Source organism: Cannabis sativa, chromosome 9, assembly GCF_029168945.1.
Source record: "Cannabis sativa cultivar Pink pepper isolate KNU-18-1 chromosome 9, ASM2916894v1, whole genome shotgun sequence".
Classification (NCBI taxonomy): Eukaryota; Viridiplantae; Streptophyta; class Magnoliopsida; order Rosales; family Cannabaceae; genus Cannabis; species Cannabis sativa.
Window position 1 is genome coordinate 52,519,614 of NC_083609.1, and position 16,102 is coordinate 52,535,715.

General features: G+C 29.9%; 2 protein-coding genes across 2 annotated transcripts; one reads left to right on the top strand and one right to left on the bottom strand.

The window, feature by feature from the left end:
- Positions 1-474: 474 nt before the first annotated feature.
- LOC133030978 (uncharacterized) lies at positions 475-2,021 on the bottom strand. Its single transcript, XM_061104134.1, has 2 exons — positions 824-2,021; positions 475-716 (listed from the first exon to the last, which is right to left on the bottom strand). Exons 1-2 carry the CDS (start codon positions 1,521-1,523, stop codon positions 688-690), a joined length of 729 nt encoding a protein of 242 aa, XP_060960117.1. The 5' UTR covers positions 1,524-2,021; the 3' UTR covers positions 475-687.
- A 1,630-nt stretch (positions 2,022-3,651) lies between these two features.
- Positions 3,652-7,592, top strand: LOC115723680 (triacylglycerol lipase 2-like). Its single transcript, XM_030653162.2, has 9 exons — positions 3,652-3,917; positions 4,022-4,129; positions 4,239-4,379; positions 4,488-4,598; positions 4,694-4,840; positions 4,925-4,965; positions 5,205-5,284; positions 7,032-7,115; positions 7,197-7,592. Exons 1-9 carry the CDS (start codon positions 3,708-3,710, stop codon positions 7,514-7,516), a joined length of 1,242 nt encoding a protein of 413 aa, XP_030509022.2. The 5' UTR covers positions 3,652-3,707; the 3' UTR covers positions 7,517-7,592.
- Positions 7,593-16,102: the final 8,510 nt, after the last annotated feature.

Sequence of the window (16,102 nt, forward strand, 5' to 3'; positions counted from 1 at the left end):
ACTTCAGCCTTAAAAGATTTGAACACGTCCAACACTTGAGACTTTTCATGAAGTAGAAATAGGTACGCATATCTTGAGTAATCATCTATGAATGATACGAAATATCGTTGACCATTCCAAGAAGGTGTAGGAAATGGCCCACAAATATCTGTATGTATCAACTCTAAGACATCTATAGCTCTTTTCGCACCCAATTTCTTTGTTTTGGTCTGTTTTCCTTTGATGCATTCAATGCAAACATCAAAGTCTGAAAAATCAATTGAATCTAAAATTCCATCAGACACAAGTCGCTCAACTCTATTTCTAGAGATGTGACCTAACCGTTTGTGCCATAAGGAACTTGATTTTTCATTATCTATTTTACGCTTAGTACCACGTGATTCCACATTCAAGGTTTCATTATAAGAAGCAACAGTGTCAAGCAAATATAAGTTGTCATAAACCATAAGTGAACCAGTTCCAACAGTATTTGAATTAATAGATAAACTAAAGCAATTGTTTCCAAATGAACAACAATAACCCAATTTGTCCAAACAAGAAACAGAAACCAAATTCCGTCTAAAAGACGGTACAACAAAAGTATCTATTAAGTCCAAATAGTAACCAGTACTTAACAACAACCTAAAATGCCCTATTGCTTCCACATTTACCGACTTGCCATCTCCCACATAAATGCTTCTTTCAGCATCATTTGGCTTTCGGCAACTCAGGCAACCCTGCATAGAAACACTGATGTTAGTAGTAGCACCGGAATCTAACCACCAAGTGTTTCTTGGTACTGAAGCTAAATTTACCTCAGAACAGACCAAAGTAAGAAATGTACCTTTCTTTGCTCGCCATGCAATATACTTAGCACATTCCTTCTTCATGTGTCCTTTCATGTTGCAAAAGAAACAACCATCATCACTGTTGGTTTGAGTTTGTTTCTTATGTGCAGGACCTTTATCCTTAGCAGCCTCATTCTTTCTTTTCTTGCCCTTATCTTTAGAGGTGCTTGCCAAATGAGCACTTTCAGTCTTCTCTTGCTTCAATCTTTCTTCCTCTTGAACACAAAATGAAATGAGCTCATTAAGAGTCCATTTCTCCCTTTGACAGTTGTAACTGACCTTGAATTGACTGAATTGTGGAGGAAGAGAGATAAGCACTAAATGCACAAGCAAGTCATCCGAAAGCTCAAGCTTTAGTGCCTTCAACTTTGAAGCAAGGTGAGACATTTCCATAATGTACTCCCTTATGTTTTCCTTGCCCTTAAACTTCATGGAAATAAGTTTCTTTAAAAGAGTACTTGTTTCCGCCTTATCGCTTTTTGCAAAGCGCTTCTCAATTTCAGCAAGGAAAGTTGTGGCATCGGTGACCTCCTCGGACACCGCACCCCTAAAAGCCTCAGGTATGCCGCGCTTAATGATCATAAGACTCATGCGGTTTGAACGGTCCCACTTCTCATAAATCCTCCTTTGCTCGGAGGTACTGGTATCCGTAAGAGAAGCAGGACGATCCATCCTTAATGCAAGGTCAAGATCCATGCAGCCAAGAACAATAAAAATGTTCTCCTTCCAGTCCTTAAAGTTATTACCATTAAGGACCGGTACCGAATTAAGGTTAGCAGATACACTAGCAACAGCTGAAAAGAACAATACAATTACATAAATAACATGCTCATATAAGAATCCAAATAAAACAATAAATTCAAATATTGGTTAATCCCATCTCAAGATACCAAACACAACATTAATATTAAGTCTTTGGACAGTAATATTAATTGTAAGCGGTACTCTTGTTGTAGTGATCAAACATTGACAATAAATTATGTCAAACAATATGCAATCTTTGGACTAACACATTGTTCACACAAAATACCTTATAATTGTCACACATTTATCACCACAAACATGCATGAAATTCATCCAAATATTAACTCACCTTTGGGTTAGTTAATAAATTTATGAATCACATACACACAATTATCATAATATTTTTATTAAATTAATCTACACAAAAGAGATCACTTTGGTGATATTTTGTTTCAATTAATTCAATTAAATATTAGACATCCTTAATAAACTTTAAAACCAAAATTTAAATTTAATTGTTACTGAATTATTATTATTATTTAAAATAATAATAATAATAATAATAATAATAATAATAATAAAACATAACAGAATGCATATGCATTCGCATGACAGAACCAAAAGCATGCAGGTTTATATAAGATTTATATATGTTCAGTCACATATATAATCAAAACTTTGAAATGAATATAATGGGATGGGCTTGACACGAAATCAAATAAAATCAAATACAATAACTTTAATATATAGATATATATATATTTTTATCATTTAACGATTAACACTGATTATAATCAACCAGTGAAATTCTACCGCCCATACCATTATATATTTCTTAAACGATTTGTCTTTTCTGTCAGAGATAATAAAGAGTAAACTCTTCAATCGCAATATATACACAAAAACAACTTCAATCGCAGATGTTATATATTAACCAGCGATTGAAACCTGGAATAAATTTCCAGCGGTGGGACACACATATATATATAGCATGATTAATTAAATATTCCAAATGTAAAAATAATAATTTAATGGAAGATCAACACTACCATATATTCTCAAGAATTAATTTAGGGATGCTCTGATACCACATGTTAGAAATACTGTAAACTCAGAATATAGCCCTAATTAATTCATGAGAATCAAATAATAGAATATAGATTAGCGGAAGCGTACCGGAGTCCATAGAATCGATCTTTGATTGGTATGATCTTCCAATTTTGCATCAAAACCTTTGAAACCTTATTTTCCTGATGATGGGGGTTCAGGAACTCTGTAAAAATATGATACGATGCAAAATGGGGACCCATACCTGTTATATTACCAACAGACAAACCTGTTGGCAATATTTTGGACTATTTCTATTTGGCCCCTCATCAATATAGAAATTGTCTAATTGGTATCCACATATTAAAATCATGACAATCATGCCCTTAAGTCATAAACTTTATTCCAAAATAGACCACATAAATTTGACTTATTTATTTGATGACCCAACACACATTTTATATATACAATTGTGACCCTAATTATTTCTAACAGAGAGAAGCTCCTATATTACTAGCTAGCTAAAATGAAATTAATTAGACATGATTAAGATACACACACAACATTATTTCCAAATTTATGTATATCAACAGATAAGTAAAGATTCTTTCACCAAATAATATCTATATTCTCTTTTTACTTTGTTTTAATAATTATATATATGAATTGCTAGCTGTAAATGCCTGGTTTGATATTACACTTATTTGCATTTATAACTAGGAAAATTCAACATTTTCTAAGCTCACCAATATCAATTTAAATAACATTTTTCTGTCAATAGTTAATGAATGGTTTTTTATTTTATTATCATTATTTAATGTTATTCAATCAAATTGACAAACTAAGCCACAAATAAAAACAATAATTATTTTATTCCACATCTAAGGAGCGTATAAACTACGAATAGTTATAATTCTATAAATCAATTGAAACAATTTAAGGTATTAATATATTTTTGTATTTATTGATTAATACTCTTAAATCGTTTGTATTCTGTCAATGCTTGCTATATATATAAATATATATAATAGTGAGCATATAGCATGCATATATATACATACCAAAAATTGTTTCCGATATTTATCATCAATGGCTGGCGCAATAGGGATTCTTCCCATCATTGTGGCTATTATAATTTTCAGTATTATTCCATCAGAAATCGAAGCAAGAACTAAATTGTACACAACTGCAGTAGTCCATGATCACCATGAAAACCCAACTAATACTATTTCACCTTTCCAAGATGATTTCTGTAAATCAACGGTGGAGTCAAAAGGCTACTCATGCCAACAACATCAAGTAATTATAAGTCCATAATACATATATATATTTATATATTGTGTTAATTAAGTCATATAGATAAGGATAATTTTAATAATTTATTCTTGATATGGTTTTTGTAGGTAATCACAGAGGATGGTTACATTCTTGGATTGCAAAGGATACCAGTTGGGAGATCTGGGAAGCAGGCTGATAAACCACCTGTTTTGCTGCAACATGGAATTTTCAGCGTAATAAATTTTAATTTGTTTTTTATTTTTTGTGACAAAAATATATTTATGTTTAGTACCAAAATCATGAAAAACTATATGTATATTACATATGTTGTTTTATATATAGGATGGTGTGACATGGGTAAGGAATTCCCCAGAAGAGTCATTGGCGTTCATATTGGCTGACAATGGATATGATGTGTGGTTGGCTAATAGTCGAGGCACAGTTTATAGCCGTGGCCATCAGTCGCTTACTCCTAATGATCCTGTACGTACTCATCACTTCTTTATTTTTATTTTTTTTTGTGTGCCATATAAATAAATATATACATATAATTTTTATGAGTCATTTATTTTCCTTTTACAAACAAATTAGGATTATTGGAACTGGTCATGGGATGAATTGGCTGCTTATGACCTTCCTGCCTTTATCCAATATGTACACGATCAGACAGGCGAGAATATACACTACGTTGGACATTCTTTGGTATCGTTCTAATTTCATCATCACTAGTTAAATAAAAATAAAAATAATGTATAATTGTAATGCTGTAATTATAATTAAATATGTGCGTTTTTTAGGGAACTTTGATGGCTTTTGCTGCCTTATCTGAAGACGACAATGTGTCGAGCAAGCTGAGATCAGCCGCTTTACTCAGTCCAATTGCTTATCTTAATCAAATCCGTTCACTCCTCACCAAAGCTGCAGCTTATCTCTTTTTAGGCGATGTAATACTTTACCGTATTTATCTTTTATTTAAATTTACTATATCTCTCGTGATCTTTTCTTTTATTCTTTCTTTCTGATTGTAGCAACTTTATTGGTTGGGTCTCCATGAGTTTATCCCAAAAAGGTATGAAAATTTATTAGCTTGTTTTTCTATTTTTCAAAATTACATATATATTCATTGTACTCTTTAAACAAATTATAAAAGTTACATATTTCCAAATAAGTACATTGACTAGTAATAAATTCAATATCATTTTTTTTTCTTTGTATATATATCATTTTTTCTTTCTTGTTAAACATTTGTATATCTATATCTTGATCAAGAATGACAATGATTTTGTTTTGAATCTCTTTACACTACAGCCAAGAAGTTTCCAAACTTTTGGGAAACATTTGTAGTAAACCAGGCATTAATTGCTCAGACATATTGGCTGCTTTCACAGGTTAATTTTCCAATAACTTCTCACCTAATTAAAATTCATATCTGCCTTATTTATATATTTAATATGACTATATAATAATTTTTTTTAATGTTACAGTTAAATTTAAATTTATTATATATGTATATCCTTCTTTATATTTTATATTATATTAAATGTGTCTATATAATATATAGTATTTTTTCTAAAATATTACAATTCAAATCTAAACTTATTATACATATTTAAAAAATATATTTATATTATTTTTTTTAAACCCAATTCACATATTATTTTTTTAAAAAAATTTCTATTATTGTTTTCTTTTTAAACAATAAAAAAATATTTATATTTCTTAAAGAATTAATCTCATTAGCTATTGTAGTTACCAAGAAGAAATATCTATTATTTCTTTTTTAAAGAGAAAAACAGTATGATATTTAAAAAAAATAAAAAGTATTATAAAACTAAAATTAGTACAATTAAACTAAAATTATAATTAATAATAAATTTTTATGTTTTTTATTTTATTTTATAAATAGTACTAAAATTAAATATTTTTAATATAAAAAATGTTGTTTATTAAATAATATTAAAAAACTAATTATACAGTTAAAAATATATATAAACCAATAAAAAATTATTTTATACAACTAAGTACATATGAGAAATTCATGTGTAACTTTTTATTTATATTTAATAAAATAATAAAATATTATTTAAATATAATAAAATAATAAAATAAAAATAAAACAAATCTCATTAATATTTGAACTGATATTTGTTGTGAATTTTCTGCGCCAGTTAAAAACAAATCCCTAATTGAAAAAATAATCATCACTATAATTATTAATTATTATTTAATTAATAATTATATAATAATTTAAAAACAAATCCCTAATTGAAAAAATAATAATTAATTTTGTAGGAATACTTTTCACTTTGTTATTTATCATATAGATAGTATATGATCAATTGAGTTGCTTAAGGGAGAGAACCCATGCTTCCTAAAAAAAAATACAAAAATTTCACGTCAAGGATAACTACGAGTATGTATATATTAAGATTAACGTACTTTTTATTATTAATAACAATGTACATATCATAAATTTATAGATACAATTATGTTTTATTTATAAAATATACTGACACACAATTTACAATACTACTATTTAATATACCTAAAAATAATTTCAAATAATAATTAATTATATGTTTTTTTTAATTATTTATTGTATTATTTTTAAATAAAATAGAAAACACCTAGCATAAAACTAAATATACGTGCCTCGCACGTAATATCTAACTAGTATATATTATGTATGAGTATACTCTTAATGAGTATTATCTATGAATATGTATTATTAGAAAAATTTAAGTTTCTATTCTTAATTTTAATATCTTGTTAAAAAAATTCTTTATTTTTGCATTATATTGTTGAGGTTGTTCTATCGGGTCAAGACAGATAAATAAAAAATTAAGTTTGAGTTAACAATAGAGGGATAAAAGCAATATTAAATATAAATATATATTTTTTGATATAATGCAATTTTTTTTTTTTTTTAATTAAATAGTAATATTAAGCATAAAAATTATAATTTTTTTTATTATCATCGGTCATTGAATTAAAATTATATTTTTAAAAATTAATATTTTAAAAATTGATTTTTAATTATAGTAAATTTTAAGAAGTTGGGCAATACTCATTTAAAATAATCTATCTACATATATCAAGTTTGACTTGTATTTTCCACTTATTTGATATACACAGGCTTAAATTGTTGTATCAATAGCTCGACCATAGACGTTGATCCTCAGTCAACTGCCACTAGGAACTTAATCCATCTTGCTCAAAGTAAGTACCTCAAATCTTCTTTAATAATAAAATAACCGAGGATATTATACACAATTTATTAATATGTTAATTTTGGAATAGTGATTAGAAAAGGCACAATAGCCAAGTATGATTATGGTAATGCAGACGAGAACATGAAGCAATATGGGAAGCCAACTCCTCCATTATACAATATGAGTAGTATTCCAAATAATTTTCCTCTTCTGTTGAGCTATGGAGGAAAAGATGAACTTTCTGATGTAAATGATGTGAGTGTTTTACTTGAGAAGCTTAAAGATCACGAGCAAGACAAGTTGGTAGTTCAGTTGGTAGAAAATTATGCTCATTTAGATTTTGTTATGGGTGACAATGCTAACAAAGTTGTCTATAACCCTTTAATGGACTTCTTTGGGCTCCATTAATTAATAATTAGCTGCGTACCTTACCTTGATTCGGCTCTTCATTGGGAATCATTATATATATCTTTCATTATTGCTAGTTCGCCATGCATCTCAAATCTTGTATATATATATTGAAATTTTATCTCCAATCATTATATATATCTTTCATTATTAATAACTAGCCATTTCTTTTTGGTTATCAATATTATATAAAATAGAAGAATAAAATATAGACAATAATAACAGTAAACAATTAATATAGATAGAATAATTTTTGAGTATATTTGTATTATAATTTAAAATAAAATTATTAATTCTACTTAAATAGTTTTATAAATTATATATAATTATTGTAAAGTATACTTTCTTAATTGATAGTTAAAAAAATGTATAACTAGTTATTTTACAAGTAACTTAAATTATGACATAATTTTTTTTATAATAAATTAAAAATTATTCTTAATATTCTTACATAGAGATCCTATTATATATGACAATTTTTTTTTGTCCTATAGTACACATTTTTTGTAAATATACCAGGTGAATATTATAATGACAATTAAGTATGCACATTGTTTAACTATGATGGTCATATGATAGAGATGTAGTCAAACTGGTGGGAAACACCCTTTTGAACGAGTGATTCAACGATTGATTGGAAGAAAGAGAAAATGTAGATTTGGGTCAATAGTTATCACCACCAATGATTCATTTAAAATAATTTTTTAACTTGAATTTTTTTAGCTCAACCTCAAAAATACGAAGGATACAAGTCATTAAGCTAATCATCACTAAAAAAACATAAACATATTTTGTTAACCAAGAATAAAAGAAGGATAGATGCAAGAAAGAACTACTCAAAATTTTTGTACAAAATAGAGAACTAAACAAAAATAATTAAATAATACCACTATTAAAAAATTGGATTTTAGTGACACATATTGAGTAATTCTAAAAGTGTATAGTGACACTTCAACGCGCGTCACTAACGAGGGTGACTGGAAAGACAGTTTTTAGTGACACTTTACACGTTTCACTGAAATCTTTTACATTCATTTTCTGCGCGTCACTATAGGCGTATAGTGTCAGACTAAAAAGGTAATAGCCACACACAGTGTCACTATATCCTATTTTTTTATTAATATTTTTAGAGATATATTGATACACAAAAAGTGCCACTATATTAAATATTTTTCCTTTTATTAATATTGTTATTTATTTATTTATTTTGTTTTGAAACTAAAAAGTAAAATAAAAATTCAATTAAATATTATTTTAAAAAATATAATATTTAATTATTTTAATTTAAATTTTATATATTATAAATAATAATTTATATTACTTATATGCAATTATAATTAAATATAACACTAATAATTTTAATCAACAAAAAAAAAAATATAAATTACACAATTAATTTCAATAAAACACATATCTATTACTGAACAAAATATTAACCCATTATTTTTTACAGACACAATATTTACATTATTACATTATAGAGCTCACTAATTCAACAAAAACTACTAAAATAAATTAGGTCAGTACCTAAACATTAACCCAATTTCCTTTTTACAGATACAATATTTAGAACAGAAAAATGTAACCCAGAAATAGACCATTAGATCTAAAAAAAACCTAAAACAAATCAGCTCCACAGGCGGGTTTCAAACGAACCATGAGCCGAGATCCACAGCGTGATTCAAACAAACCCCGAGCTGAGATCCATGGCGAGCTTCAAACGCTGTCACCTGAGATCACTGCACAAAAAAAATAAACGCCGTCACCACGAGAGAGAGTGAGAGCGAGACGCACAAAAAAATAAAAAATAGAAAAAAAAACTATTTACCTTGGGCGATGGTGATGGAGATCTCAAAACTTTTGTCTGGCTGAGGTTTGTGCGCGAAAGGAGAGAGAGAGAGAGAGAGAGAGAGAGAGAGAGAGAGAGAGAGAGAGAGAGAGAGAGAGAGAGAGAGAGAGAGAGAAGGCGACTGACTGTAGAGAGAAAGGTGGTCGACGGTGGTCACAGCTCCACCGGTGCTGAGAAGAGAGAAGGTGCGGCTGCAGCTGCAGGTGCGGCTGCGGCTGGCTGAGAAGAGAAGTGCGCGAGGCTGGCTGAGAAGAGAGGAGAGAAGTGCGGCTGCTGGGAAGAGAGAAGAGAAGGGTGCAGTTACATGTTTAGAAAATTTAGGGTTTTTTATTTATGAAGGAAGAGAAAGAGTTAGAAAAATAAGATATATATGAATAGGTTTTTTTATATAAATATGATATTTATTTATTTAATTAATAAAATATCTGATTATATTTATATATAATTAAAGTTTTTTCTTGAAAAAGATTAATTAAAGTTGAAAAAAGTAAAATGATATATAGTGACACGCTTAGCATGTCAGGACACGTTTACCCACACGCGTTTGGCGTGTCACTATAGATTAATATTTTTTTTAAAAAAATATTAATTAAATTTGAAAAAAGTAAATGCTATAGTGACACGCTTAGCATGTCGGGACACGTTTACCAACATGCGTTTGGCGTGTCACTATACAAAAAATTAAAAAATTATGGGTATTATTCTTTAGTGATACCTCCTATTTCTATTGACACACATTATAAGAGACTAATACTGATAGTTTAATTAGAGTCTAATTGTGCGTGTCACTAAAAATTAATCTTAATTCTTTAGTGACACGCACAAAAGTGCGAGTCACTAAATAATGTTATTAAAAGTCCAAATTGTAGTAGTGTACAAACCCCAAAGAATTTCTGAGGGAGCCAAACCGACTTGAATTATCTAGGGCTTTAGTGAAAATGTTAGCCAATTACTTTACAGTATCAACATATTCGAACAGCAATGTTTTGTTGTCAACAAGTTCCCTAATACAATGACTTATATCAATGTGTTTTGTATGAGAATGTTGAATATGATTTTTGGAAATATATATAGCACTGATATTATCACATGCAGTATGACAAGTGAGAGTATAATAATTATCGACACGTCTAAAACGTTGTAAAATGTATTCTTTATCACTGTTACGAATAAAATAATGATCATTGTCGAAATTGATAGTATACCATTGATCACAAATCCAACTAATGCTAAGTAAATTACCTTTTAGTCCCTTAACAAGCATAAAATTTTTTAACCTTGGTAATCCTTCTAGAGTTCCCAAATCAATGACATAACCTGCTAAACCATTGCCAAATGTGACCTCACCACATTGCATTGGTCTGATATTCACCAAAAAATTCTTGTCACTTGTCATATGTCTAGAATAAGCATTGTAAAAATATCAAATTTGAGAAGCAACACTTTTATCAAAAAATCAAACAAGACATTTTCCTTTTTCAATCCGCTTTTGTTTCGAAGCACTATATTTCTTTTGAAATTTTTTTAAATTACCAAAATAATTTGTTTTGAACATATTTTGCATGGTGAAACATTTAGGCCTAGTATGCCACTTAATACCACAAAAATGACAAATTGGAATAAATCTCCTTACTAGAGACTTTGCTTCTGCAGACGACGTCTTTGTGCAGCAGGTAAATTTATTGGAACACTAGATTTTATAAATTTTATTTTTCTAGAACTTTCAGTACCATTTGATCCAAGACTAACCAAGCCTCTTTGACCTGCATTCTGAACTTCCTCAAAAATAGAAGATCTAGGGTTTAACATTTGAATATTTTTCTTGAAATTTTTAAGTTCCTTCTTTAATAGAATAATTTTCTCATCTTTTAAACAAAAATCAGTCTATTCTTTAATTTTCAATTCAAGAGATTCAATTTGATGAGACAATTATTTATTTATTTTTGACATTGATCTATTTTCAGAAGTAACTTGTACCCACTTTTCATACTTAACCTTGCAAGACTCAGCCAGGGACTCCTCACAGATTTCAGATCATCAGAATTAGATTCTTCCTTAATGGAATTATTCAAACATATCATTCTTTCTTTCACATGTGAATCACAAAAGATGTTAGGAACAACAGAAGTTAAAGAAACATTTTTTAAATCATCCTCACTACTTTCTGAATCATCATCACTCCAAATAATATTATAAACCTTTTTGTTTCTTTTCAAAGTGTTTGCACTTTCAGATTGAATGTGACCAAAACCTCACATTCCCTGCGTGGAATTCTCTTTTGATTGTTAGTCACTAAAAGTTTTAAAAAAGTATTACCTTTAGAGAATTTTGAAAAATTATTTTTGCCACTTATCTTTTTCACGTATTTCTTTAAGTTTTTAGTTAAAACATCAATCTCATCATCTTCTTCATCATTTGAAATTTCTTTTTTAGCAACATTAGAAGCAATACGTTTACCTCTATCAACTGTGGACTTTCATTTGTCTTTTTGCTTGATTTGTTGATTCAACTCAAAGGTATGCAAGGACCCCATCAACTCCTCTACCTTCATCTTTCTAAAATCTTTTGCTTCTTCCATAGCCAATAACTTAGCGCTGAATTTGTTTAGAAGGACTCTCATAATTTTTCTATCACTGATTCATCAAGTTTTTTTCCCAAGGCAAGAAATTCATTAGCAATATCAGATAATCTTTCATAAAATTTAGACAAAGATTCATTATCAAACATTCTATGATCATCAAACCTTGTTTGAAGCATTATAAATTTAGATCGGTTAACATCAGTTGTTCCTTCAAATTGGGTTTGAAGAATTTTCCCAGCATCTAGATCGCTTAACATCAGTTGTTCCTTCAAATTGGGTTTGAAGAATTTTCCCAGCATCTTTAGCAAATTCATAAGAAGATATAAGCTTAATAAAACTTTCACCTACTCCATTAAATATAACATGTAAAGCTTTACTATTTTAAGCAGATAACTTATCATCTTTAGTAGACCATTCAAGTTCAAGTTTTAATTTAGAATTACCTTTAGAATCTACCATTCTAAAAGAGTTATTCTCCATACTTTCTCATTTTGAGACTTGATAAATGCCCTTATTCTAACCTTCTAATAAGGATAGTTAGAATCATTAAGGAGTAGTGGACAAAAATGAAACTTCTTTCTGCAAAGGGAAACATAATGCAAAAATGCAAGGAAATATTAAAGGATCACACTAAGAGTTTAGTTTCTTTTGATACTAATTGAAAAATTCAGTATTTGTAAATACCAATAATTTTACAAAATTTTAGTAAAAACACAACTGTAATAGTCTGCAGCAACAGATTGTAATCCTATCATTGCAGAACACAAATTTGTAGAATCAAACTGGAACCAGAAATAAATAAATGCAGACTTGAAAAAACTTGACACAAGAGAATCATATGTGGTATCAGTGTTCTTTCAAACACTCCTAGTCCATGGGGCTACGCCCAAAGAATAAAATCAATTAGTGAAGTATCAAAAATTACAAAATCAATTGACTTAAACAAATTTAGACTCCCTCTAGTAATTTGCTGCAATCCTTTGTAATCCACCTTGCTAATCCTTTTAAACACACAAAGTAGTGAACTTCCTTCCTCTATTGATGTGTGCTTACTTCCTCCCGAAGTAAGGCTTAAACAAATCTTCTCTCGGAGATATATGCTCACTTCCTCCCAAAATGAGACTTGAAAAAGTCTTCTCCCGAAGACCCACGCTTGTTCAAACAAGTTCTTAAACCAATTATACAAACAGTATAAGAACAAAACAAACTCTCTCCTCACAAAGATGAAAATATAAAAAATGCAGCTCAAAGAGGTGAGAATCGTTTGGCTGATCTCTATGTCTTATTAATAGAACATAACAACCCTAGAGACAGCCACAAACACAATTTTTCAAATGTACAAAACTTTCTTAAAATATTTCCTGATTTGCAGCATCATAATCGGACTCTGCTGCACCAGATCAAGACTAGAAAGGAAACTTTTCCAAAATGACCAAGATCACAATTTGGACTTCAAAACCTGCCAAATAAAGTTCATTTGATTTGCTAAAAACCTATCAAAACCGAATTCATCAACTAGAAAAAAGAAAAGTCAAGTTTCCCAAAAATAAGCAACTTTCCATATAGAGAATTTCTTCTCTTCCAAGAAAAATTTCGTAAAAAGTTGCAACCAGCTGGGAATAGAATTTTCCATAAAAGAAATGGAGCAGTTAAGGCATGCATTTATTACAATAAAGTCAATTTAGTTGCTCAATAAAAATGCAAATTAATTAAAAATTATTTTGTCAACTAATTTTCCAAAAAGAACTTAACAATTTGGATTTTTCATAGAATTATAAGTGGAGGTACAATTTTTGAAACTAAAATTATTTTTCGTAAAGACCAATCTGTAAAGATTCATTCATTTTAACAAGGCTAATTAGCAATTTTTTTCCCCCGAACTTTGACATGTACTAAATCATGCCCCTTGAACTTTTTTGGCCGTTAAAAATTCTCCCTGAACTATTAAGATTGTTAGATTTAAGGACTTCTATCTAATTTTAGTAAAAAAATTCTAACATGGATGAAAGTTCAGGGGCATGATTTAGTACATATTAAAGTTTGAGGGGCATGATTTGGTAGATATCAAAGTCTGGGGAGCATGGTTTAGTACATAAACAATCACTGAAACAGTAAAATTGAATGAAATTAGACAAAAGTTCTTAAATTTAACAATCTCAATAGTTCATGGGGAATTTTTAACGACCAAAAAAGTTCAGGGAGCATGATTTGGTATATGTCAAAGTTAGGGGGGGGGAATTGCTAATTAACCTTTTAACAACTTACTCGAGGACAAGCAAGAGTCAAGTGTGGGAGAATTTAAAAAGTGTATATTTATCTTATAAATATGGCCATTTACTCGTGTTATTAGTATTTTTTTTCAATTCATTGAACTATTGATGTAGTTTTATCTGATTAGGAGAATTGATGATTAATCATACGTTTTGAGCTGTTTGACGTGATTTTAACACATTTTGTTGGTAAATGGTGGAGGTGGGAGAGTTTGGGTTTACAAGGCGAAACGTAATTGCCATTTTTGACACCTTTAAAGTGGAGCTCAATATGAAAGTTTTATATCCAGTTCTCAGCTTTTCAGAACATCTTGAATCGTCTAATTCTAAGCAATATTGAAGATGTTATGGATAAAATACTCATCTGAGCATGCGATAGTGAAAACATATAGGAAGGAGCTCCTACGATTGGAAAAAAAAAAGTTAAATTTTAAGTTTAAATTAGGTTTATTTTTAGGGTACAATATATAAGACATTTAGTTTATTTTTAGCAAGTTTTGATAGCATTTTGGAGAGAACTTAATAAAAGAGGAGAATCTACATCTAAATCTAGTTTTTCTTCTTAAACTCTCTTTCAATTTTCATTGATAATTATGTTTATTATCACTACAAGAATGTGTACTTTTGTCGGCGCAAGTCCTTACTTGCGTCGGCGCAAGTCAACAAAGTCGCCGGCAATAGTGGTCAACTACTTTTGCCCACATCTTCCTTTTGTCGGCGATTATATTCGCCGGCAATAGACACTTTTGCCAGCACTATACACTAATTGCGCCAGCAAAAGTTGGAGCCAAACCGCCAAAAGGTGGGAATTGTTGGCTGTACGGTTCCCACTTTTGTCGGCGCAGTTACTTGCGCCGGCAAAACCATTAAATGATTTTTTTTAATATTATTTACTTTTGCCGGCGCATTGTAGCGCCAGCAAAAGTAGGAGAAAACTTGGCGGTTAATTTTCCCTCCCAGTTAAAAAACGTGCGCGCAAAAGTAGGTAGGGGGTTTGCCAGCGCATCACAGTGCGCCGGAAAAAGTGGGAACCGTTTCACCATTAATGCGCCGGGAAAAGCCCTGAAAATTTTGGCGGTCAACTTCCCGCCCAAATGAAAACGTGTGTGGAAATTTTGTGGTAAACTTTTGCCAGCGCAATTAGATGCGCCGACAAAAGGTAAAACTTAAATGAAACGCTGCGTTTTGTGCGTTTTTATTTAGCATCGACTTTTTCCGGCGCACCTAATTATGCCGGCAAAAGTCGATGCTGAATAAAGCCAAGGACGAACCCTTCTCCCCCATTTTTCTCTTTCTCTTTCTCTCTCTCTGCAACCTTCGCACCTCACTGCCGGCAGCCCTTATTCTCCCCCTCCAAACACCATTTTCACCATCCCAAAACCCCATTTCCACTACCCAACCTCTTTTTCTCTCTTATTGTTCATTTTTTTTTCATTTTGTTTTCCAAAAAACCACATTTATACCGGGACTCCGCCGAGAACCGCCGCTGCCCGAGCTGCCACCATCTTGCCGCCGCACATCACCGCAGGTACCCTTTTTTCCTCTATTTTAGTTTTATTTAATTTTTTTTTTATTTGTGTATATATAATAATTTTAATTTATTGTGTATAAAATTGTGTTTAATTTGTTTTTTAAGTTTAAATATGTGTGTAAATTTTTATAGTTTCATGTGTATTTTTAGAAATTTTTGTGTATATGTGTATATAAATGTGTATAATAGTTTATATATGTGTATTTGTATATATGTGTAAATGTATATGTATATGTATATGTATAAATATATATGTGTATAAGTATATATGTGTATTTGTATAAATGTATATAAATGTATATATATGTATATATAAAGATATATAGGTAAATGTATATATTTATGTGTATATATG